The 23980-nt window shown below is 37.8% G+C and overlaps 1 protein-coding gene across 1 annotated transcript in view; it reads left to right on the top strand.

Annotated features, from left to right (window-relative positions):
• CLINT1 (clathrin interactor 1) overlaps nt 1-23980 on the top strand; it is a 54953-nt gene that overhangs the window by 8164 nt on the left and 22809 nt on the right. Inside the window, exons 2-4 of the mRNA XM_075164294.1 lie at nt 21292-21396; nt 22056-22152; nt 23717-23825. Of these exons, the coding sequence (XP_075020395.1) occupies nt 21292-21396; nt 22056-22152; nt 23717-23825 (311 nt within the window). The remainder of the gene's footprint in view (nt 1-21291; nt 21397-22055; nt 22153-23716; nt 23826-23980) is intronic.

Genomic DNA, 23980 nt, shown 5'->3' with positions numbered 1-23980 from the left:
AGCATGGACTTTATTTACCTGTTGCATTTGGAATAAACAGCTGTAGTATAGCTAAAACTTCCTTTTAAGGATGCTCGGTAGTTTCTTTAGAAAGAGCAATTGTGTAGGAGAGTGTAACTCTCTCATAACAAAAAGTCCTTCTATTCTGCCTGTCTGAAAAATAAGATCTGATTCTAACCGGGGTGCACTTTATTTTTTTAAGGTACATGTGTCTGTTAATATAAGGTCATGTGAAATTGTTATAAGTTGGTAGTTCACTTCTTTCCAGAAAGCTGTGGCTCTCTGAGAATTCTTTCAAGAGTGTTAGAAAAAGTATTCATTACTTATTTATTCCTGTGTTGTGTGCTGTGAAGTATGGTGGTTTGGGTTGCTGTGCAGTGAACTGGAAGAGGAACAGATCCAATTGGAAGCTTTCTCTCTTCCTTTGTCTCTCTCCCAAAAGGACTTTGTAGGTTATATGTTTTTAAGTTAGATTAGTTCCCTAGACTCGTTTGCCATACAACTGCACAAGTGTTTGTGTCGCGCATCTGAGGAAGCAGTGTTGAGATGAGAGGGGAGGGAAGGGGAGAGGAGAGAGACAGTTAAAGCTGGTGTAAGCGGAGGACACAGGAACACATGGCTGAGTCTCCCCTTGTAGCTGCCCTGAAGTTTCAAATGCCATCAGCACTATCACAAGTATGAAAACATAGCCTAAGCCACGAAATCTTAGTTTGTAGTTTCACAGTCAGTGTAAGCGTAGGCTGATGGTAAAAGAGGTTTCACAGCCTTCCGTCTGCCACGGACTGCACACTTCTCTCTCCCTTTTGCTGGCACTAGCATGCTTTCTGCTTGATGAGAGAATCTCTCTCTCAGACTAAGAAGTTGTTTTGCCAATCTAATTCTCCACTGGATCAGTTCCCTGGTATAGTTAACTCCACTCCACGGTCACACAAATATTTGTACTGGCATAAAGAAAGGAATGGTATGTGGGTAAGAATAAGTGGCTGGGGGCAAAGGAGGGCAAAGTACAGGTTTAGGGCTTGAAGTACACCCTTAGCATGTGGTTTCGCAAGCAGGTTGAGGAGCTCCAAGACTATTTTTCCACTAAAGGAGAATGTCTCTATTTTTATACCTGGCCATTCACTGTCTTTGCCTTCCTTATGCTGCTGCTGTGTAGTTCAGTATTTGCTTGTGCTCTCTTGCTGATATAGCTTAAAAAAAAAAGAACCCAAGCTTTTAGGGTTCGTAACTGATTTGCCAGTGTGCTGCATAAGCAGCTGCTTATGGCACCACAAACACTTGTGTTGATAGGTGAAAGGACGGGAAGACAGGCTGGACGCTTTTTTGATGATGATACATTTTTACCTAACTTTGTAAATTGAAACTGCACTGTTAGTGGTTTGTTAGCTGCAAAACTGCTCTCACAAATTCAAGTTCTAAGTTTAAATTTCTTAAGGTTGCTTTTCTCTTTTGTATATCACTACTTCAAGCTCCTGAGCTATGTTTGTATCACTGTTGTGTTGGGGGATATGCATCAATATTTCTGGTTCCACTCTCAGGTCTCAAATTTGGGAGAAAGGATATAGATTGAAATAGATAGTTTTGTGTCTTGTATGGTGCTACTTTGAATGATTCGGATGGGAAGTGATCTCAGAATCCAACAGATCTTCATATGAAAGATGCTTTCAATTCAATTTAAAAGTGCAGCTAATTATATTAGAAATACTGGTGGTATATATTTCAGTTATTACAGGGTGGTGAGAGTGGTATTCTCTGTACAGTGTTATTTTAAATAGATTAAATCTTTTTGGATGTGTTTGGCTTGTCACTAAAAATGAAACTAATGTGACAAAATCGGTATTACTAGTCTGTATTTGTGTGTTTGAAGGAAACTACCTCAAAGCTGTTGTGCTTTTCCCTCCCCTTGTCCAAGTAGTGTGTCCTATCCTAAGCAGTTAAATATTGACTGCATGCTTAATAGATATTAACTGGTTCATTTGGGATACAATTAGAAATATTAGTGTGTATTCAACTTGTTTAATAAGACTGACCTGCATTTTTTTTAATCTGTTGTAATAATAATGAGACCTATTGGGAGTCAGGGAATATGGTTTGTTTTTTTCTCTGCTCCATTCTGACTCGTAACAATAAATGTTTTTCTTGTTGGTTGCTCTCTCCATCCTGTCAAGTTGTTTAGAAGCATCCTAATGTACATTACAGACTGTTCAGTGTTCCCTGTCATAACCTTACATTTAGTAAACATATATCCCTATGTGATTCTTGGGAGGTGTGTGTGTTTTGTGTTCTATGAGACCACACAGTTGAAGGTTTCTCTAAGTCCATCTTGAATGTAAAGAGAAGAAAAAGGCTTTTGATAACCTTAGATAATTTTATTGGAGTTGCAGTGGGTGGATGCATCTTCTGAAAAATAAATTGCATTCTTGGTAACTTATATCTGCGAATAGAGCTGATACTTTAATGATTACCGTCACTTTTAATTGTTCCTTGTTTTGACGATAATTTAATTATTTTAACTATTCTTCCATATGATCATGCAAAGAAAGGTGGGAAAAAAAACCCCCTCTGTTCAAAGGTGTTTATTATCTAAATGAGTTAACTTCTATCACAGTGGTTTATCTCTCCTTGCTACCAAACTGATGATTGCATTTCTTGAGACAGCTTGAAAACTTAGTGCTAATAGACTTCTAATTGGGAAGTAGAATCTCTTAGCCTTTAAACTGCCAGTGTCAGGTTTTTGTTAATTACATGGTAACTGTAACTTACTTCTGTAGCTGCAGACATTAGATCATAAAAATTCAGTAATCTTACCATTAGTGAGTAAATAAATAAATAGTTCCTGTATTGAACCATAGTGAAATTGGTTTGTTGTAAATACACAGTGTAATTTGAAATTATCATCTGTATGTGGACAGGAACTAGAAACTGGGGCTTCGAGGCAAATGAAACAGCTCTTGTTACCTTCTTAGGACATAAGAGTTACTTGATCTCCTGGAGGAACCAGTTTAACAAATGATACCTATGAAAGGAGAGGAAACATCATTATCCTCCACAAACAAACATGGCTTGGCATTTTGAAAGTTAATTTGTATGTAATTTGCCAAACTCATTCCACAAAAGAATGCTTGCTTTGAGTAAAAATGCATGTTTGTGAACTTGTGGGTTTTTAGTTTGCCAAGCTAACCTTTTTATTTAATGTGAGATACCAATCTGAAAATTTTAATGAAACAATGAATGTTAATATAACATTGATATCTTAATACTTCACTTATTCTGAATGATGTGTTCTTACTGCTTGTGCCCATTTTTGGATACTCTGCTGTGAATAGCTGTAGAAGGACACTCTGCCTTTAACTGTTAGCCAAAGTTACTTTGTCCAACTGCTTAATACGGTAGTAGAAGGATTTCTAGGTTGTGACCTGCCTTCATAGAAAATTGAATGACAAAAGAAAATAGGTATTAAGCTAGTTTAGTCTATTTAGGATTATGGTGCCTGCTTTTTATTCTTAGATACACTTGTAGCAGGAAAGAAACAGTAATTCAGGGTTATTAAAGGATGAACAATTTGAAGTTGGAAAAGATTAGATTTTTTTTTTAAACAATTTCTTGGTTAATTTACTGACTGCAGTATAATAAGCTGAAAACTAAGAAATTGTGCCATTCATAGGAACTGCATTTGAATTGATTTAAATTCTGTGCAAGTATTTTTTCCCAATGTGGTGTTGGAACAGTGATGTTTGCTTTCCTCATGCACTTTTTTCCTTGTAGTAATTATTCTGGAATGGTTTAGTGAGAAACTTCAGTTTTGTCTTTCTGAAGAACCTGAAATCAAACACTTGTTTATGGCAAACAAGACTAAAACATCATACCCCAGTAATAGTCCTAGAAGACACAGTAAATAGTAATAAAACTTGACAGGGCAAGAGGCAGTGGGCACAAATTAAAACACATCAAATTGCACCTGGACAGAAGAAAACACTTTTTCATTGTGAGGGTGGTCAAACACTGGAGCAGGTTGTCCAGAAACGCTGTGGGGGCTCCATCCGTGGTGATATTCAGAACCTCTCTAGACACGGTCCTGGGCAACTGCTGAGCCTGCTTGAGCAGGATGGGTGGGCTAGGGGATCATAAGAGCTCCCTCCCAGGCTCAGCCGTTCTCTGGTTCTGACTCAGCTCTCTGCAATCGTAAGAGCTCTTTACAGAATACTAAAATGAAGATCAGCTAGAATGTATCAAATGAAAGTGGACTGAGAAGGTACGACAGCCCTGCATTTCCTAACGCTTAGTTTTGGGGGAAAAAATCACTTTACTGTTTCTGCCAGGAGAAATACCATGAGTGACACAAAGTGCATTGTGCAGCTCTTCTGTGGTATTTCATTATTGTTTCATGTGCCATGAGCCTCATCTATAATTCTTGTATCAGTTGAACGATTTTGATGTGCTTTTCATTATATATGGTGTACTTATCCCATGTAATAAAGTGTTATACAGGAAATAGTGGGGAAACAACTGATTGTCAAAACTGGTTGTCAGCATAACTTTATTATGATTATACTAAATTAACTTGATCAGGAGATGCCAACTAATTTAATGGGAGGAAGGCCTCCAGTTGGTGAAGGGAAAAATAGTTCTTATGGGTCTATTGTACGAGATGTACGTCTGTTACAAAGCGTATCTGTCTTGGTTTAAGACAGACTTTAGAAGACTGAAGAATAAGGTGGAACCTGGAATGTTTTTCTTTCAGAAAATTTTGGATGAATCTGTTCTGTCAGTGTTCCATTTTAAAACAGTGTGGTTAGCAGGACTCCATTACAGGCCAAGCACAAAATAGCACAGGCATGGCTGAATGGATGAGCAACATGCTGTAGAAAACTTCAGACCAAATTAACAAGCAAACTGTGTCAATCAGTCAGTCCCAATGAACTGAAAATTCAGGACTAAAGGCGCGAGGGCAGAGCAAGAACAGGAAGAGGACTGCGTTGCTTGATATCCTCCTGCCCCATGTGGGTGGTGGAGGGGCGATGTGGGCAGGAAATGTGATAGCAATGGGTGACTTCATGTATCCTATATAGGTTAGATACACATTGTATCAGCATCTTATACTGAAAACAGTACACACTTAGATGATCAGTGATTGGTTCACCAAAGAGCTAGTGAAAAAGAGAGAAGTGGTAAGCCTTGACTTGATCCTGAGCCATGCATTGATTGTTTCAGGATATTACTTTCAGAGCCACTCTGTAGTAGTGAACGTAAAGCACTGGGATTAAAAGTCTTTTTGTGAGCAACAGAAGCGTAAGGAAAAAAATATTTTTGGGTGCATTGTTCCAAAAGGTTGCTTACGTAAATCAGGAATTTTTTTTTTTTTAAAAAGAGTGAAGAATGGAATCCTTGCAGGTGATGTGGAGGTAATGAAAATGCTATATTGGTGGCTGATAACGGAACTTACCACTTCTCAAAGACAGTAATGAAAAAGAAACATCATTGGTGAAGAGGAGGGTTAAAGAAATAATTCAAAGCAAAAACATGTTTCAGAAAGCTGAAGTGTGTATTTGAAGAAAATGCAATGTTTGGTGTTGCTGGTCATTCTCACGTAAAAACAAAAACGAGACAGGTGAGCAAGTTTGAACAACTTGTGAAAGGCATACAACCTAGTTCAAAACATGCTCACAAGTCTGTGGGGCCGGATGGGATCCACCCGAGGGTACTGAGCGAGATGGCGGAGGAGCTTGCCAAGCCATTCTCCATCATTTACCAGCAGTCCTGGTTAACTGGGGAGGTCCCGGATGACTGGAGGCTTGCCAATGTGACGCCCATCTACAAGAAGGGCCGGAAGGAGGATCCAGGGAACTACAGGCCAGTCAGACTGACCTTGGTGCCGGGGAAGATTATGGAGCCGCTCGTCTTGAGGGCACTCACGAGCCATGTCCAGGGGATCAGGCCCAGCCAGCACGGGTTCATGGAAGGCAGGTCCTGCTTGACCAACCTGATCTCCTTCTATGACCAGGTGACCTACCTAGTGGATGAGGGAAAGGCTGTGGATGTGGTCTACCTGAACTTCAGTAAAGCCTTTGACACTGTCTTCCACAGCATTCTCCTAGAGAAGCTGGCGGCTCACGGCTTAGACAGGTGCACTCTTCGCTGGGTAAAAAACTGGCTGGACAGCCGAGCCCAGAGAGTTGTGGTGAACAGAGTTAAATCCAGTTGGCGGCCGGTCACGAGCGGTGTTCCCCAGGGCTCAGTACTGGGGCCGGACCTGTTCAATATTTTTATCAATGATCTGGACGAGGGGATCAAGTGCTCCCTCAGTAAGTTTGCAGATGACACCAAGCTGGGCGGGAGTGTTGATCTGCTCGAGGGTAGGAAGGCTCTGCAGAGGGACCTGGACAGGCTGGATCGATGGGCTGAGGCCAACTGTATGAGGTTCAACAAGGTCAAGTGCCGGGTCCTGCACTTGGGTCACAACAACCCCATGCAACACTACAGGCTTGGGAAGGAGTGGCTGGAAAGCTGCCCGGAGGAAAAGGACTTGGGGGTGCTGGTTGACAGCTAGCTGAACATGAGCCGGCAGTGTGCCCAGGTGGCCAAGAAGGCCAATGGCATCCTGGCCTGTATCAGAAATAGTGTGGCCAGCAGGAGTAGGGAGGTGATCGTGCCCCTGTACTCGGCACTGGTGAGGCCGCACCTCGAATCCTGTGTTCGGTTTTGGGCCCCTCACTACAAGAAGGACATGGAGGTGCTGGAGCGTGTCCAGAGAAGGGCAACGAAGCTGGTGAAGGGCCTGGAGCACAAGTCTGATGAGGAGCAGCTGAGGGAACTGGGGTTGTTTAGTCTGGAGAAGAGGAGGCTGAGGGGAGACCTCATCGTGCTCTACAACTCCCTGAAAGGAGGTTGTAGTGAGGTGGGTGTTGGTCTCTTCTGCCAAGTAACAAGCGATAGGACGAGAGAAAATGGCCTCAGGTTGCGCCAAGGGAAGTTTAGACTGGACATTAGGAAAAATTTCTTTACTGAAAGAGTGGTCAGGCCTTGGAACAGGCTGCCCAGGGAAGTGGTGGAGTCACCATCCCTGGAAGTATTTAAAAGACGTGTAGATGAGGCGCGTAGGGACATGGTTTAGTGGGCATGGTGGTGTTGGGTTGACAGTTGGACTCAATGATCTTAGAGGTCTTTTCCAACCTTAATGATTCTATGATTCTATGAAATTGGAAGCAAGAAGTCAGAGCCTTTAGGGCCACTAGATGCTGAAGGAGCACTGGCAGAAGGTGAAGGCATAGCAGGAAATGCCCTGGAATTCTTTGCCCCTAGCTGTAAATTGTTGGATGCTCACAGCTTATTCTGCAGAATTATCACTGCATACTTGCCTTTACTTTTTTATACAATATAATAGGCATCTTTTGACACTGTCAGAGATTACAATACTGAACAGGTTTCCCCTTGCACAGCCCTGCTTATGCTAAAGAAGTACAAAGTACTCACTGGGACACTGCGAAGTCTTAATTGCACTTCAATTTATAAGATGTTGAATTTCTTGTTCTTACTTGTTAGCAAGGTGATGTGCAGGGAAAGGCTTAGTTTTTTGAATAGCTTCCTTTCTAGGAAAAGTGAGATACTCTTGGAGGCACTGAAACATATTTAAAGGGCCTTGATTGTGTTCCTCTTATGACTGTGTATAGTTAAGTTAAGAGTTAAGAAATAAGGTTCTTGCATCCAGACATACTCCATGTAGTCTTACTTAAAGACAAGCATCTTCCTTAAATTGTCTGACAGATGTAATGGTCTTTTCTGGATCGGATTTCAGTATTGGATATGAAAGGAAACACTACAGGTGCATTAGAGCTATTGAGTGTAGCAGGTATTGTAGCGCTGCATACAATAGTGGAATCGTTCTTGCTTTCAGCTTCAAATAGTAAGCAAGTAGACTGTAAGGAACCGATTTTGAGAAGAGAAACTGATCAGCTTCTGTGTAGTGACATCAGTATTAATTTTCTGATTTTATTTTAATTATTTTCAGGAAATAAAAGGCCTGAAATCTGAGGTTGTGGGTTTTTTTGCAAATGACAGCAACTATAGAATTAATTCCAGTGTGTTTAGAAATAAGATCAGTAAATGATAATGTGGTTCACTTTAGAAAAACAAAGATAAAGATGGTAGTCTCAAGTGTGTGTCTCTCCTACTGAATACCTCCTGCATAGCAATTTCACTGAAAGACACTTGAATAAATGAAGGAAAACAACTGGTTATGAGCCTGCAATTTGAAAACTTTGTGTAAACTGTTGCTTCCTCTTCCTTCCTCCTACTCTGAAAAGTGCAGTGCTGCTTCTACCTCAGTCTTAAGACATTTTCCAGGACACAAGGCTGTATTAAAACAGCAGTTGAAGGTTTTCTTGTTTAGTTGCTTCAGCTGCTTGCTGCTTGGACCATACTTCTAGATTCTGTTGTTGATGAGATACAGGTCTCAGCTTTCTTAGGTAATATGACATTAATACTTTGCTACATCACAGGTGAAATGTGAAGCTGTACAATCATAGCTCTGTAGTTGAAGGTAGAACTGCAAGCCCTTCAAAGCTAGTCTGGGTGTTAGGGATAGAGTGTAACTTGCATTGTAAAAGTTGGGTATGTTTGACATGTATGGTTTACATGCAGTCGGGATGCTGTTGTCTGACTCTGGTTGCCTTAAGCCTGAAGGGGCAGGGAGAGGAGCTGGCAGGAATTAGAGCTCTCGGACAAGCTGGCGGGAACAAGGGTAGCGCTTTCCGAGTGGGACTCCAGACAGATCTGGTAACCTTACCTGTACCTTGCCTATGGATCTGATCAGAGAAGAGCTTGTAACAGGTGCTTACTGTTGGCTTAGAGGAGTTATCTGTATTCATGTTTATTCCTCCCAAAATGATTGCAGAAGATTGATATTGCGAAGTGCAGGGGGGGTATGTCACAGTGCCGAAGTGATTATATAGTAGCAGAGAATGATCAGTTTGTGTGTTAAAAACTTCAGCACCTGCATTGTTTTAAACTGTAATCAGCCCTCCCTAGTAGAACAGCTAGCATGTGTTTAGAGTAATGCTTAATTTGTAATAAATTTGGAATTAGCGCAATGTTTTAATGGTACTCAGCTTGCAGTGAAGGGATAGCTGAAACTACAAGGATCATTAAGCATGGCCCGTTAATGTTGGGGGAGTGTGGGTTTTTGGCAATACTAAACTCCGTATTATTGCATGTGCATTCTTCTGTCCACACCAAATACTCTGCCAGTTGACAAATACTTGAAACGATTCTTTCAGTAAGGAAAGTTTGGATTATTTAGAAGTCACTGTGATTAGTAACACTGAATAGATCTGCACCATTCATAGGTGTAGTAACTACCAGGCAGTATTCCTGCTTTTTAGAGTAAAATCTCTTATCTGTAACTATTCAGGTAATATACTTCAAGCATGTATAGCATCAGGAGGTTTCCTTGACCACTTGTTGCAGTACTGTAAACTTAAAACTGTTACATGCTCTTCATGTCAGAAAACCCTAGTATGAAGTTTTTTGCTGAACACATTTCACATGGATAGTGAGTGAACAGTTACAAAGAGCGCAGAGTTGCAGAAGCTTTAGAGGTGAAGGGGGCCTTATCAAAGGAGTGGTATCTTTTGGGGATTGTGTTAAAGCACTAATGGCACAGCTCTTTTGGCACTTTGAAAACTTAAGGTTTGTTTTGGGAGTAGGAGACACGTTGTCTTAAGTATAGAGGTCATTGTGCAACATTCTGGAGGGTTTGGCCTGTCATAGCTACTGGTAGAGATTCTTTTTACTGCGAGGTTGGGTTTTGGGGTTTTTTTCTCCCTATCTTCATCCTCCATCCAAGGTCACTCTCAAAATTTTTTATGGTCAAAAACAGGAAGTCTGAGGTACACAAATGGGTTGAAGTTACACAGCTTCAGAGCTTACTATTGCCTCATGTTGAATGTCCTCTGAAAACTTTTACCCCTTTTATTTCTTGTTTTGAACGAAGGATAAGACCTCATTCTTCTTGTAAATACTTCTGTCTCGACATTAAAAATATTGTGCCCGATCCTGAAAGCTGACTGACTGGGAGTACTTGTGAGTCTCTCTATCTATTGAAGGTTTCTGTACACTTAAAATACTTGAGCTGTGGGCTTGAATATGGTATCTTAATACTTTGTGCATACAAAGAGGGAAGTAGCACTAGATATCTTATTCAGAAGGCGGCTTATGCAACACATTGTGAACACCTGAAATGAGCTTTTTATTTTCAGGGAAAGTTACTCTTGAAGTTATATGAATGCAACAAAGTACAGAGAAACACAGTTGATTGGAGGATGTAAGCTATGGTGAAAAGTGTTTCAGAGTCTCTCTCACAAAATAATGTATTTAAATTTTAGTTTTATGTTATAATTGTCTCACAGTATTTATTGGGATTGACTTTTTTGTGCTGGTATTTTGTTGATATAAAAAGCACTCTACAGGAAGTGTGTTTTTAATTAGATTTCTCTTGCTCTTTGTCCTACTTGGTTAAACATTTGTCTTCAGAATAAGTCACGTTACCTGATTGGATCACAAATATGGAAGAATTAAAGATGCAGCACTTGATGGAAATATGTAGTGGCTCATGCTGAGTCTTGAAGGAGGAAGTGCAATCTGACTGAATTCTGTAAAGAAATGTAGTTAACTCTAAAAGATATTTTTAAAATTGTTGCCATGTGTTTGTTACAGAAGAAAAAAAATCTGATGTGTAAGGAGCAGAGTAGCAAAGTAAGTATGAGGACTGAGCAAAAATAAATCTAGTCATGTGATTACAGCATACATATGGAAATCTCTTTAGTTCTGCAGTTACAAAAGGTTATCCAAGTCTTGTAATTCCACTTCTTTTTTGACTATATGGCTGCTATTGTTTAAACATAGCGTACTGAACTTTGAAAGCAATTAAATCCACAGGAATAGGAGCCATGAAGCAGTGACTTCAATCTGATATGCCAGATGTATGCTCACATGAGTTCAAGGAGACTGAAAACTTGAAAAGGGCAGTAATAGTGTCGCCTTTCTGTCTGAATCAAAAACAGAGTTGCTGTTTTGGCATGTAACTATCCCACCAAAGTGTCAAATGTTGCCTGAAAGGCAGGTTTTTTTCCACTTGTTTGTGAAATTGGTTTTCGTGCTTAAGATTAATTGGATTTGTCATAAGAATGGTTTAGGTGTACTTGTACTCTAATTTCAACTAACATTTGAAGTAAAAAAATGTGACCTAAAAACTAATACTGAAAAACAATGGAAATACTATTGTGGTGTTCTTACATTTAAGTTAAAAGGAAGTATTTTGATTCATTCTGCTTGCTGGAGTATAACATTTGTTTTGGTAAGTCACCTTTTAAAGAAGGTTTTATGAATGAAATATAGTAAGCAAAATGACAACACTTACTAAGTCTCTAAAAATGGAACTGCGAAATGTGTATTTGAAGTGGAGATAATCTAATTGTTGAATATTAGAGGATGCTAACTGAAGAATGTTACAGTGGGTGTTTAGAACCAAAACATCCCATAAAGAATGGGGAAATAAAGAAATGGGCCTGGGCTTTAGATGAAGAAATACTTTATATAAAGGTGTACAAAACCACGATCAATAGTATTAACATGGCAAAATCCTCAGTGAGTTTGAGAAGTTATTTACCACCACATATTGCCACTCTACAATTGTTGACAAATTAAGATATTTAAAGCAGCCACGTATCTGTTGGTGTAAACCACAAGGGATGGTTTTATATAAGAATGTGAAAGTGTTAACACTTACATACTCCAAGGAATCTGCAGTAGGAGAGATGAAATCAGTCTTAAATCAACTTGGGGGGGAAGTGTTCGTTCCTTGCACAAATATGCTTTAAAACTACCATGTAATTAGTTGCTTCATGTTCCCAACATCTGTAAAAACTACTTCAGCTGTAGCATAGCAATTACAAAAACATTAAGAATACAGCAAGCTGCAACTGGGTAACTTTTGAGAGGGGGGAAACTTTTTGAAAGGGAAGACTTCAGCAATGTGCAGTGGTGTTTCTATAAATGAGAGATCTTCTAAGTTCTCTAACAGGTTTCAATTTAATTCTTAAAGTCACCGTTCTTTTTGGAAGTGTGTGTGTGTGGTGGATTTTGGGTTATCTTGTTTACTTGGTAGTCTTTTGTGATTAGAAGTTGTAAGGCACAGGAAATAGCTTTATAGTTCCTTCCTCCCACAAGTCGTAATTCATTTGTGGCCATCAGGATGTTTTTCTTGGCTTATCTCTTTCTGTGCAGTTTGCCTTGCACATCTGCCACATAAATTATGAAACTGTTAACTTGAAAAACTGAAAATGTATTTCAGATCCTACTGTACTGCAATGAAGATGGTATCGTTGGTCAGAAAGAGCATAATTGCAACTTGCATAGAAGGTCTGTAATAATACCCGGTATTCATGTACTAAATTGACTGGTGTCATATTTGTAATGCTTCTGAGGAGTGGCTTAAAAATAAGTAACTTCAAATGGTCAAGTATCAGCTAATGTTGTGCTGTTACCTCTGTGTAACCTGAGGTATTTCACCAGGCATTTTGGCAGATGGGTACCCATCTGTTTCTTCGTTGAATGTGGACTGCTGGCTTCGTATTTGGTATCCATATGTTTTGTCTGTAGGGCTCTAAATCTAAGCTGCATGTTTTGTAACAAAAGTGACATTACTGACAGGAGCAAAATGAAAATGCATTAAGTTTGTTACATGTTTTTTAGTTAGTTTGTCTTCACCAAGAAAGGAGAAAGATGCTGGCTGAGATTGAATATTGAATTCACTGAGGGGAAGAGCAGCACCATCTTTATTTTGAAGACAATTAATATATTTTTCTCTGAATAATTGTTAGCAACATTAGGTACATAAATTCCTGAGTGTCCATTATATTGTTTGGGAAAACAGGTGGATAAATGATGTCTTATCTTTTTGTCCTCTGTCTCTGAACCAGTCTGCATGTTGAGCTTTCTAAGGTAGTGACAGACTGTCACAGGGCAGTGAAATCTGGTGCTGAAATGCATCTTTCAGTTTGACTTTGTCTTAAATCCTTTCAGTTTCTTGAAACAGTTTGGACCAGTGATCAGCTTTAACCCCTTAGAGCCTGAAGAAAGCGATGCTAACAGAAATAAGTGGAGTTAGTATATGATGCCCTTTTTGCGAGGTGCTTCTTGCGTGGTGTGCTGGTCCCTAGTGGTTTGGGAGGTGGTGCTCTGCGGATCGGGATCATTTCTTTTTTAGCTCACCAATTCAAATGCTCTGTTGAAAGTATTTCATGCCCAGATGGATAAGTATTAAATGATTTTTTTAATTGGAAAAAATGTTTCTGGAAACTAATTAACAATTTAATAGATGCCAAGATTCCCACACCTGGGAGTGAGGGAGACATATCCTGTACTCAGACGAGTTGTTTAGCTTTTTTACTTACTATGTACTCTCGGTAGTTGAAACTAACTTCTGCACACAGTTTAAAAATGGATCATTTAATATTAAAATAACTTTTTAGCATTCTCAGAAACCTTTCCATCTTTTTCCAATCCTGCTTTACAGGAACCTTTTAATCTAGATACTAAAAATAGTTTAGATGCATGACTCATAGAAGATGAATGGTGGGCATAAGATAGCGTGTTTCCTCCCCTCCAAAGGCTTCGTCTTAAATGCATGTGTGTCTGTGGGTGGGGGTCTTTTAGATAACTGTGTATTGTGAAAATGTTACTGGGGTCTGCCTTATCTCTTCTCCAGATGTTGAATGTTCACTTTGCTCATTATTTTATATTTATTTTATATTTTATAGTGCATTTGTTCATTCTTTTTTTAAAAAAACAAATACGGATACAGTCTCAAACATCTAAAAGCAAAGCTACATTATACATGTTTTTTGCCTTAAGTTGTCAGCCCCTGTACTGATTTTTGGGAAATCTGAAAATGAATTGCTGCTGTTGTGTTTGGATAGTATTCCTAAAACATGCACCATGGATCAGATGAACAATAGCTAGTGGGTCCCTATCTTGTCTTACAGTGGAAGACGTCGAGCTTCTCAGCTGAAAGGGAGCAGACAACCCAACTGTTAGGAGAAAATAAGCTGCTGGAAGACAAAGCCAGCACTTTAACTGTAGAAGGAGAGCATTAGCTCAGCCTACAGATGTACGTTACTGCTGCCTTTGTTCAGAGGTTTACATTGAAGCTACCAGCATGCTGGTAACAAACCATCTGTATGAGAAAGCATTCCTATTCTTATCTATGTGCCTTTCCATAAAAATCATAGCAATGTTTAGATGGTGATATGCAAGATGAATAAATGAACCAGCTGTGTATGTCCTTCCTTATTCAGTTAGAGTTAAAGCAAACTTATGCTGTAATGTAGTGGTTTCTTAGCTATTTATTTTTCAGATGCTGTTTATGGTCCTTTCTGGTTGGACAATGCAATCTGTTAATTTTTAAATCCAAGAAGCACAACATAGAGCTGTGCAAGTGTATTCTTACTAGGTTTTGTCCATGTGGACTTTAGAGACTGTTACAGTAACAATCTCCTTTGCTATGTCACCACGTGAGGTGATGAGGTTTTATTGAGTCAGTAATATCTGTTCTGTCATGGACCAAATTTAAAGTTTGCTTTGCTTTTATTCACTGTGAAAGTCATAGGAAATGTGGAGAAGACTTCCTAAAAATAAAGAAGCTGCTAACAAAATTAGAGAAAGAATGAGATTAAAGTATTAGTACGTGAGACTGCCTATTGAAAGGATAATGCTAAACACATAGTTATTTAAAAGATAAAATTATGTTGTGTCTGTTTTGGCACCTTAAATAACAAAAGGTTAAAATATTTGTTTCTTGCAAGACTTTGGTACCACACTACGTGGTGTTGTACAGTAACAGAACTTCTGTTGTCCTCTGTTCATTCAGACCCCTCCCCCTCTAAGAGACTAGTTTTTTTCATTAAAAAAATATAATTTCTTTAGTGTTGCTATTTGTTTGAATAGCATTAATGTTCAAACTATATGTATGATATACATGTGTGTAACACTTGAATTTTTTTCTTCTGCACTTAGTCTTTAAACAGATATTTGCAGAATGGTGTCTCATTGGAAACTGTTAATGGTGGTAAAATGTAGAAAGTTTCTCATCTCAGCTTTTAGTATTTTAGTGTTCCCAGTTGTAAAATTAAAAAAAGGAAAACAGAAGGTGCATAATCCAGTGATGTCCTTGGAGTAATAGTTAAAGGCATAATATTATGCACATAGGAGTCCCATGTATACATGATATTGTAATTGGTTTGAAATATACATTGAAAAAAAAATTTTAACTGTGTAACCAGGTTTCTTGTTCCTGCAACTCAGTCCCTCAGCACAGTGGGCAGCTTCCCAGAGGTTTGAGAAGTGTTTCTAATTAGGCTTACCCTGTCCAATTCAATACCTTTATCATCACTATAAAGAAACTGTTGTAATGTACACTCTCTGTGACTTCTGTTTGTTTTAGTTTTCACAAGATTAGATGTGGCATTTCACAAATCTTCTGTGAATCTAATGTCCAGAATTGTACTTCTGTCCTCTGCGACACCATCCACATCAATAGCAACTCTAATCCTAATGGTGCTTTTAATGGAGTGGTCTGACTCTTGCTCCAGGGCATATTCAAGGCTTTTAAGTTTGTGCAGAAGCATTGACTAGATCTGTTAGGCTTTCTGATTCCTTAATATATTTTAAAGTAAGTTCCATTCTGGATGGATGGATAGATATTTATTATTCTTTCATTACCTTTAATGTATAAATACCTTCTTTTCTCATGGCACTTATTTTCTCCACTGCAGGTTTTCTATGCACATGCTATTTGAAGGTTTCTGCATGTTTAAGACTCTACTGCTATTTGAGCATTAATACGAAATGCTAAGTTTACATGTCATTTGAAGATCTGAAACTTTGTGAGATATAGCTCTCTACTCCTTTCCCAATGAATGTTTATCTTGGGAATACTTCCTTCAAAAGAACATTGCTCCCAAAATCTAGCAGTTAACTGTAAGCTTCCTTTATGAGTCGTGGTTTCATGCACTTGAATGGTATTGTCAGGGTGATGAGGGAACAGAACACCACCAACCATGGAAAAAGTCTGGAAGAGACAGGAGATGCTGGGGAGCATGAAGTGGGAATGTCTAACTGTGTGGTGTTCTTTTGGGAAGACCGTGGATATTGAACTATTTACTCTTACTAGTGCTATATGCTGCATCCAATGTTCTAACCGAAGTGTTGAATCAAGTGAACAAAGACAAAAATTGTTGCATCTTTTTGTTTAGCAGGTTTACTAGTAGTATATGTAAATGATTTTTATGAGATGTTGAGGATTAACCTTAGTTTGGTGGTTAATTTTAGAGTAGAGATTAGCTGAGAAAAGAGACTCCTTCCATTTCTGTTGCTGACTGTGTTCAGAGCCTTGTGCTTCCGCATCCATGTTTCCAAAGTGTTCCTACATCAAGGGATATGATATAGAGAGATTTAGGTTTATTTTTTCAGTGTGGAATCAGCAGTGATTGATGTGGCATAATTAGTTCAGGCACAACAAAACTGGTTGTAATGTTACCAATTGGAAGCTATTACTAGAAGCAGTATAGTTATAGTTGTGTAATATTTTATAAGTGATGGTAATCTCCTAACAGATAATGGAGTTGATTTCAGTTACAGCATATGAGTCTGTAGAGAACACCTTGTGGTCCTGAACAATGAAAAATCTTCACTCCGAAACAAACATTTCAATTCATGATGTTGTGGTTATTTAATTTTTTAATAGAACTTTCCTGGCATAAAAGTGATTTTTTTAGAAAATTCTTTTCTTAGTCTAGAAGAGGAAAGCTTTCTTTTTCAGTATTTATTTTGTGGCTATTTTATGGAAAAAACACTGAAGAAGCGCTGATACGTTACTGAGAGCGGAGTGTATCCCATCCTCACTAATATTGTCCTTCTGAGTGTTAGTAGCTCGATTCGTGTATTACTATGTAAGGTCAGAAGCCTGAGCAGAGTAGCTAAAATACATCTATCTGTCAGAGCCTTATACTGGAGTATGTTGAAATCAAACACAAATAGAAGTTTTCCGCAGATATATTTATCACTCACTAGTGTTCGAGTGTATTTATGTCCACATTGTGGGTTACATTCAGTATCCATTGATATGGGGGCGGAGGGGAGGATGGGACCCCTCTTAAAGTATGCCGTCCTGTGAAGTGTTCCTTCAGCCTGTAAGGCTTTATTTTCAAGCAGGCCATCCACTAGCTGTCTTTCATTTCTGTGTTTCAAAGAAGAGTGCTCAGAGGACAATCTCAGACCTGTAGGATTCTTATCCTCTTATGCCTGAAAGCTAAAGTGTTTTTCAGGCTATTGCAACTGTAAAGGTTAAAGTGGCAGATACTTGGTAAACTTTTTGGCTGGTCCTTGGTAGCTTCTTTGATCCTCTTAGTTTTATACGGACAGAACTTCTTGTCCCCTCTTGCTTGTCTGCTTGCTCTCCCTAACACCGACTAAACATCATTTTTACTTCAAATTATACATTTGAGGTATGTGCAATACTTCCTCTCGCCCCTTACATCCCTCTCCTCTCCCCCTCTTGCTTACTTTCTGGGTTTTTTAACACACTATAGGATATGGCACCTGGATCCAGATGACAGCTTTATCTCAATTTACAAATCTCAAAATGTAACTTAGAACAAAATTTGAAGCTATTTACAATTGGTTGAATCCTTTGTAAGATTTTTCTTTGAAAAATGCAGCCAAAATTGTGGACAAAGTAGTATTTTGGGGGTATTTCATCTATGGTACATCTATTCAGTTTCAAAATAGTTTAAAATATAGTTTATAAAATGCATGTAAATCTTTTAACTATGTATATTTTTTTTTTAAGAGGAAGTGTGTCTCATTGTCTGAGGCAGTTGGAGGTGATCAGATACTTATAACTACTACCCACCAGCTTTTCACTAGCAATGTCCATTTATTCACGTGGAGGAATTTAGTCTCAGACTTGAGCTACCCATTCAATGTTGCTATAAATTGTAGATGCAAACATTTAAAGTTGAGCATTCTCGTGCAAGAAATTAAAAGCTAACATTTTGTTCACCATTACCATGTTTATTCTTTCATAGAGATGTGACAGTGCCCTCTCTTGGCTTTTCTGAACAGTTTTTTTTTAAAAAGAAAAATACTGAAATAATTTTTAAGGGGTACAATAAAGAGTAAAAATCATCTGTTGACACTAGTCTATGATTTAATAAACTGAAAAGAAATGTAAGACACAAACAGAAAAGAATGCAACAGTTTGTAATGTTAATGTCAACCCATTTATTTATTTATTTGGTGTGCCTTTATTTTGGATGCAACTTTCAAAATGCGCTTCATGTGTTTAATGTCTTTGTCCATGTCAAAAGTTTCTGTAAATGTGCTTGTCGCAAGATTCCAGTTGTGCAGGGTTTCAGTTGGCGATCTGGGGTAAATCCAAATGCAGTCTCGCAGTTAATAGGGTGTTTTAAACACTGACTGCGAAGATGCTTTCTGTCAGTCTTGGCTGTTGTGTGTCCATTTGTTTGCAAAGCAGACTGTGCCCATGCAAGCCAGCACGATTCCCTGGAAGCTGCCCAGTATAAACTAATCAGAGAGCCCCCCCTGGTGTCTGAAAGTGTCCTCGGATATTACATTTATATCAATCGCAGGAAGTCTTGGCAATCAAGCTAGTCACTTTTTCCCTTCACATCTGGACGTAAATTATTTTTTTGTTGCAAAGGTCACAGGAATCATGGGTAGGGCATGGAATGAGGGCCATAGAAAACATGGGAAAGGAAGAATAAAACTGTATTTCCACCTTTTTAGAAATGGTTATTTTTAAGTGACCTGGAATGATGCCAAACTATACAACAGTTTTTTTTTTCCTTGAAGTTTACATTTGTTGCTGAATTAAATGCGGCTTAAAGATACTTTGTTTTGGAACGCTTTGTGCCATTAGATTTCATCTTGGCATCTATAAAAGAGCTTTCTCCTAGTTGCTGAGAACAATAACTTTACTGCAGGAGAGTTTTAGAAATGGAGCAAGTTTCTGTACTTAGAGGGGTTTAACTGCACCTTCTTCTTTCTTTTGGCATTACTTAATTTCCCTTGTTTTCCTTCCATTTCTCCCTTTCAACCCCGATGCTGCTTTAGCCATGCATTGTGAGCTCTGGAAGAGTTAATGCTGGCATTTTTTTTTACAGTAAGTTTGCATCTTTTCATGCATTTTCCAATCTTAAGTTCTTTGCTCTAAGACACAAAGGAAATACTTCATTTTACGCTTCCCCCCCAACTCCCCATCAAGTCTCTCAAACAAGCGCTTAAGGAGGGGTTATAAAAACAAACAGAACCTTTCCATTCAACTCCTTGCCTTTCCTTGCTTCGGACAAGGGAACTAGTGTGCTGAAAGCTGCAAAGCGCTGAAGCCTGTAGCTTGGGGTTGAAGTACGGTGTGTTTTTTTTTTTTTTTTTTAAATGTTCCATGTATATGGGAAATAAAGATGGTATTAGTTTATGTTTGTATGTATGGTAAAGAAAATGTCAGAAACAGAATCTTGAGGTGCATTTAGCATAAATGAATTTGTAAAACCTTAATTGCTGTTGTTCATAACTACTGCTGTGTTCTTACATGCTTTTTTTAATATAGATAGGTTCTGTTAGCTTGCTGATTATTTATTCAGTCATGTAACTTTTGCTCTCTTTAGACACAAAGTTGAATAAAAATCATACATCAGAATCTGACAGCAGGAATTCTCATGCTGAGAATCCAAGATTAAGTCTAGGAATTTTATTCAGTTTTAACAATTACCTTCTGTGTCCCCTTTCAGACTTAAGGAGATCTCATTCTTGTTTCTGCTGTTTATAACTCCCAGTTCCAAGATCTTTGCTATCCTTATGCCAAATAAAATTGAATGGGTGTTGCTTGAATGCTGCTTTGTGCCAACTCCTGCATGGACGGAGGGATGACTATTAAGCATTTTGATTTTTCTTCTAGTCCTTTAAGGTTCAGAGGAGGCTTTTAAGCAGCAAACACCTTCTCCATGTTGTATTATAAGATCATTAGATCTCTCCTACAGTTTAATCAATTTGACTTTAGGGTATGGTTTGTATGTTGAACACAGTTGTCTTACAGGGGTTGTTTTGGCTTCTGAAACGAGTTGTATGATGTACTTTTAACAGTTAAAAAAATTTTAAATCTTTCGATACAATAGGTGTAAACATGTAATTTCTAAGTTATTTCAAATACACTACGAAGTATGTAGGGAAAGCAGAGTCCACTGGGTTTCCTTTTACTGATGTTTCATTACTATTGTGTGCTATATTGCTCCATAACTAGAGAGCTGTTTTTCAAACATTCTCTGTATGAATGATGATTTGAGCGTCACTCACCTTAAAATATAAGGAAAATTATTGTGTTATCAAATGTACCTAGATGCTTTTAGGGGTACAGAGGAGGTTGCTGGGCTTATAGTTGAACGTTGCCAGTTTGAGAGATTAATTTAAAAAAAAAAAAAATCACCTATTGACTACTTTAATGTAACTGATACAGAAAAATTGCTTCCTTTTTCCAAGTTATGTTTTTCTGTGAACTCTCGTAGAGACAGCCTGAGCTTCTTATAGTATTTGCATTGCTTTAATCATAATACAGAATGCTCTGCAGCTTTTCTTCTTTTGCTGTTTTCCCTTAATTAAATAAATTGAAGCTAGGAAACAGACTTCCTAGTGAATCTTATCTCCCTTACTTCAGTCTTCTGTGTGTTGTGTTGTTTTTTGTTTTTTTTTAAAACTAAAACCTGTTTGATACAGATATTCTTGAGTTTCTCTTGTAGCACTCATCATTCAAAAAAAATCTGCTTCTGATTGAGTTATAAAGCTTCTTGTAAATAACTATACATGATACAAACCTGTAAGCAAACCATATCTACTTGGGGAAGCTATGCGCTTTGACTCTAGTGGTTCGGTTTGGATTTTAATTTGACCAAAAGTCATTTTTACTGGACTGAATACAGCTGTAATGTAATCCCTAGTTTCTCATCTGTATTCTTGAAGACTAATAGAATAGTAAAACCTTCTTAAAGATAACTTAAATGTGTTGTATAGTGTCCTCAGGGTAACTTCTGCACTAAAGATGTTTTCTTTCCCACCCTGTAGAGGTATCTCATTAAGTGAGATACGCACTACTGTCATTATTAAGTTTTCATGTGTTTCTCAGTTTTGATGCTAATCTTCATGTGTGTTAATTTTTTTCCTTTGCAGCACCAATGTGGTTATGAATTATTCAGAAATAGAGTCTAAGGTTCGAGAAGCAACCAATGATGATCCATGGGGACCTTCAGGGCAACTCATGGGAGAGATTGCCAAGTAAGTGATAATTTGGCTCAGTGATGAAGAAAAGAAAGGTGCATTTTATACAGGAATGTGAAACTTGCTGCTAAATCAACTCTGCGGTATGCTGACTGATAATGCTGAGAAGTTGCTGTAAATCACGTCTTATTTTTTTAATGCATAATCTTGTAACGTATTGAAAACTTTCAAAAAATGAAGTCAAAGTATTTTTGAAATTCTTGATTTTTATTTATGTAGCCTTATAATTCTTTCAATATATCTGACTTTTTTGGAGTGTTTCTTTTCAAACTGCTTTCTTGTGACTTTTCCAAATAGAGCAAAACATGTCAAATTCTTCCTTGAACTTTTTTCTGTTAAAATGAGTTTGGAAGTTGCATGTTTGTCTAGTTACAGTGGTTATTAGAGTATTCATGTTAAGCATTTTCTTTATAAATTAGTGAAGGTTCTTTTACTGCCTCAGATTTTTAGAATTACTTTTTTTCTTTTGTAGTACTGGTGTGTAAATTACTTCTATATGAGTAAGAAATAGGGCTTGCTTATTCCCTTGTAATGTCATCAAATGTGAATGGGCTTAGATCAAGCCTGCCATCTACTGTCAGCCCTGAGTCTTAACAAGCTATTGTGGCAAACCATGGAGAATAAAATTTCTTTACTCCTTTTGTTTAATTCTTTAGGGCTACGTTTATGTATGAACAGTTTCCAGAACTTATGAACATGCTTTGGACTCGAATGCTGAAAGACAATAAAAAGAACTGGAGGAGAGTTTATAAGGTGTGTATGTATATGAACTGGAAGTATTCAAGACTTTGTGTTGGTCTGCAAAGGACGTAATGCTTGTTGCTAATATAATGTTCTGATGTAGTGTCTTGTTTAGATACTGCTATATCACTTACTCCACTAGCAACCTATAATTTCTTTCCTAACTAATATGCTTTATAATTCTGTTACTGATGTCTTTCAAGATGTCTTTCAAATCAAGGAAAAAACCAAAAATTTCTGGGTTTAGAAGTGTCTAAGATGCTGCTTAATGAACATAACAGAGCAATTACATTTTGCTGATATTCAAGTATTGGAGTAGCATTCACATTTTGAATCTACCCAAAGGAGTTGTTACGGTGCTCCACGAGTAGTAGGTGATAAGTTATTGTGCTATCAGGAAAATGTTTTTGAAGGAATTCTAGAATACCTGAAATAAAATGGAAACTAATATTAATTTTCTGCCAATTCATAATTCTCTAAAAATTGTAGAGTTTACATTTCTCTAAAAATGTAGTTTTGGTCTATTTTGAGTGGACCAAATTTTCTTGCAAATCTTATCATATGAGGCTTTTATGTCCTACTTGCATTTTGGAAAGAGAACTGAATCATTTGCATTTTTCTTGTCTTTGGCTAATTAGCATGGTACAGAAACTTTTTGCTTAAGATTATATCATGCTGCACTTAAAGTGGTGTTCAATGTTCACTGAATTATGCAAATATAACCTCATTTTTTAGAATTGATGTATTAGACTAGCTTATATTTTGTTTTTCTTGATGCCAGGATTGTAACAAGACAGAATTAATTCTAAGGCATGGTTTGTGCTTTTCAAAGGTGCTTGATGTTTTGTATTCATAGTAATTGTTTTCCCTGAAGTACAATATAAATTAATATTTAATGCTATCACACATAACTACTTAATGTTATAAAGACTGCTTGGAATTGCTTATCAGGTTTGGATAGGTTGAAATACAATGATAGTTTCAGCTCACGAAGGCACTACTTCCGAGAAAGTGCATTATTTTTTTCTTTTCTAGGTAGAAATCCTCAACATAAAAAATTGTAATTGAAGTACTATTTAAACTTCATTTGTTTTGTCGCTTGCTTAAAATTATCCTCAAATGCAGTTTTGTGTATCCATTGCATTCTGCAGAATATTCTGCAGAACACTTACATTTTTGTAGGGGCTACTTTTCAGTGAAAACCATTGGAAAATTGTGAACAAAAGAGGCAAAAGAAAATGCTTCATTCAGCAGGGTTAACTTTTTCTCTTAAATTGCTACTGCCGTCTTTTAAAATAAGCAGTAGCTGATGAAGGTAACTACTTGTGATTTAGTAATAACAAATTAGAGTTTGACAAATAGAGTTTTGATATTCTAACGAGCAAAAGGTGCATGTGGGGAAAACGTGTTTTTTCTATGTGAATCCAAATTACAAGCATTTATTTAAAATGGGAAAGTCTTATTACTTACTAATTTGGGGAGGGGGGGTAGGTTTGGTTTTTCTGTTGCTTTTTTTTTTTTAAAAAAAGATAGAGCTTTTGTTCATGCAATCATAAGGTGCTTTGTATTTTTATAGTCTTTGCTGCTCCTAGCTTACCTCATAAGGAATGGATCAGAGCGTGTTGTTACAAGTGCCAGAGAACACATTTATGATTTGCGATCCCTGGAAAATTACCACTTTGTAGGTGAGCAATAGAAAAATCTTATAAGCAAATTAAAACAGTAGTTGGAGTTGTCAGTCACCTGAACCAGCTTAGAAGCTTCCCCAGTCTAATTAGAATGTGACTGTTGCCAGTTGTGTGAAGAGTGCAGAATCCAAGACGTGGGACCCTAGAGTATT

Source organism: Calonectris borealis, chromosome 15, assembly GCF_964195595.1.
Source record: "Calonectris borealis chromosome 15, bCalBor7.hap1.2, whole genome shotgun sequence".
Lineage (NCBI taxonomy): Eukaryota > Metazoa > Chordata > Aves > Procellariiformes > Procellariidae > Calonectris > Calonectris borealis.
The sequence above is the reverse complement of the archived record's forward strand: the minus strand, read 5'-3'. Positions and strand labels throughout refer to the sequence as shown.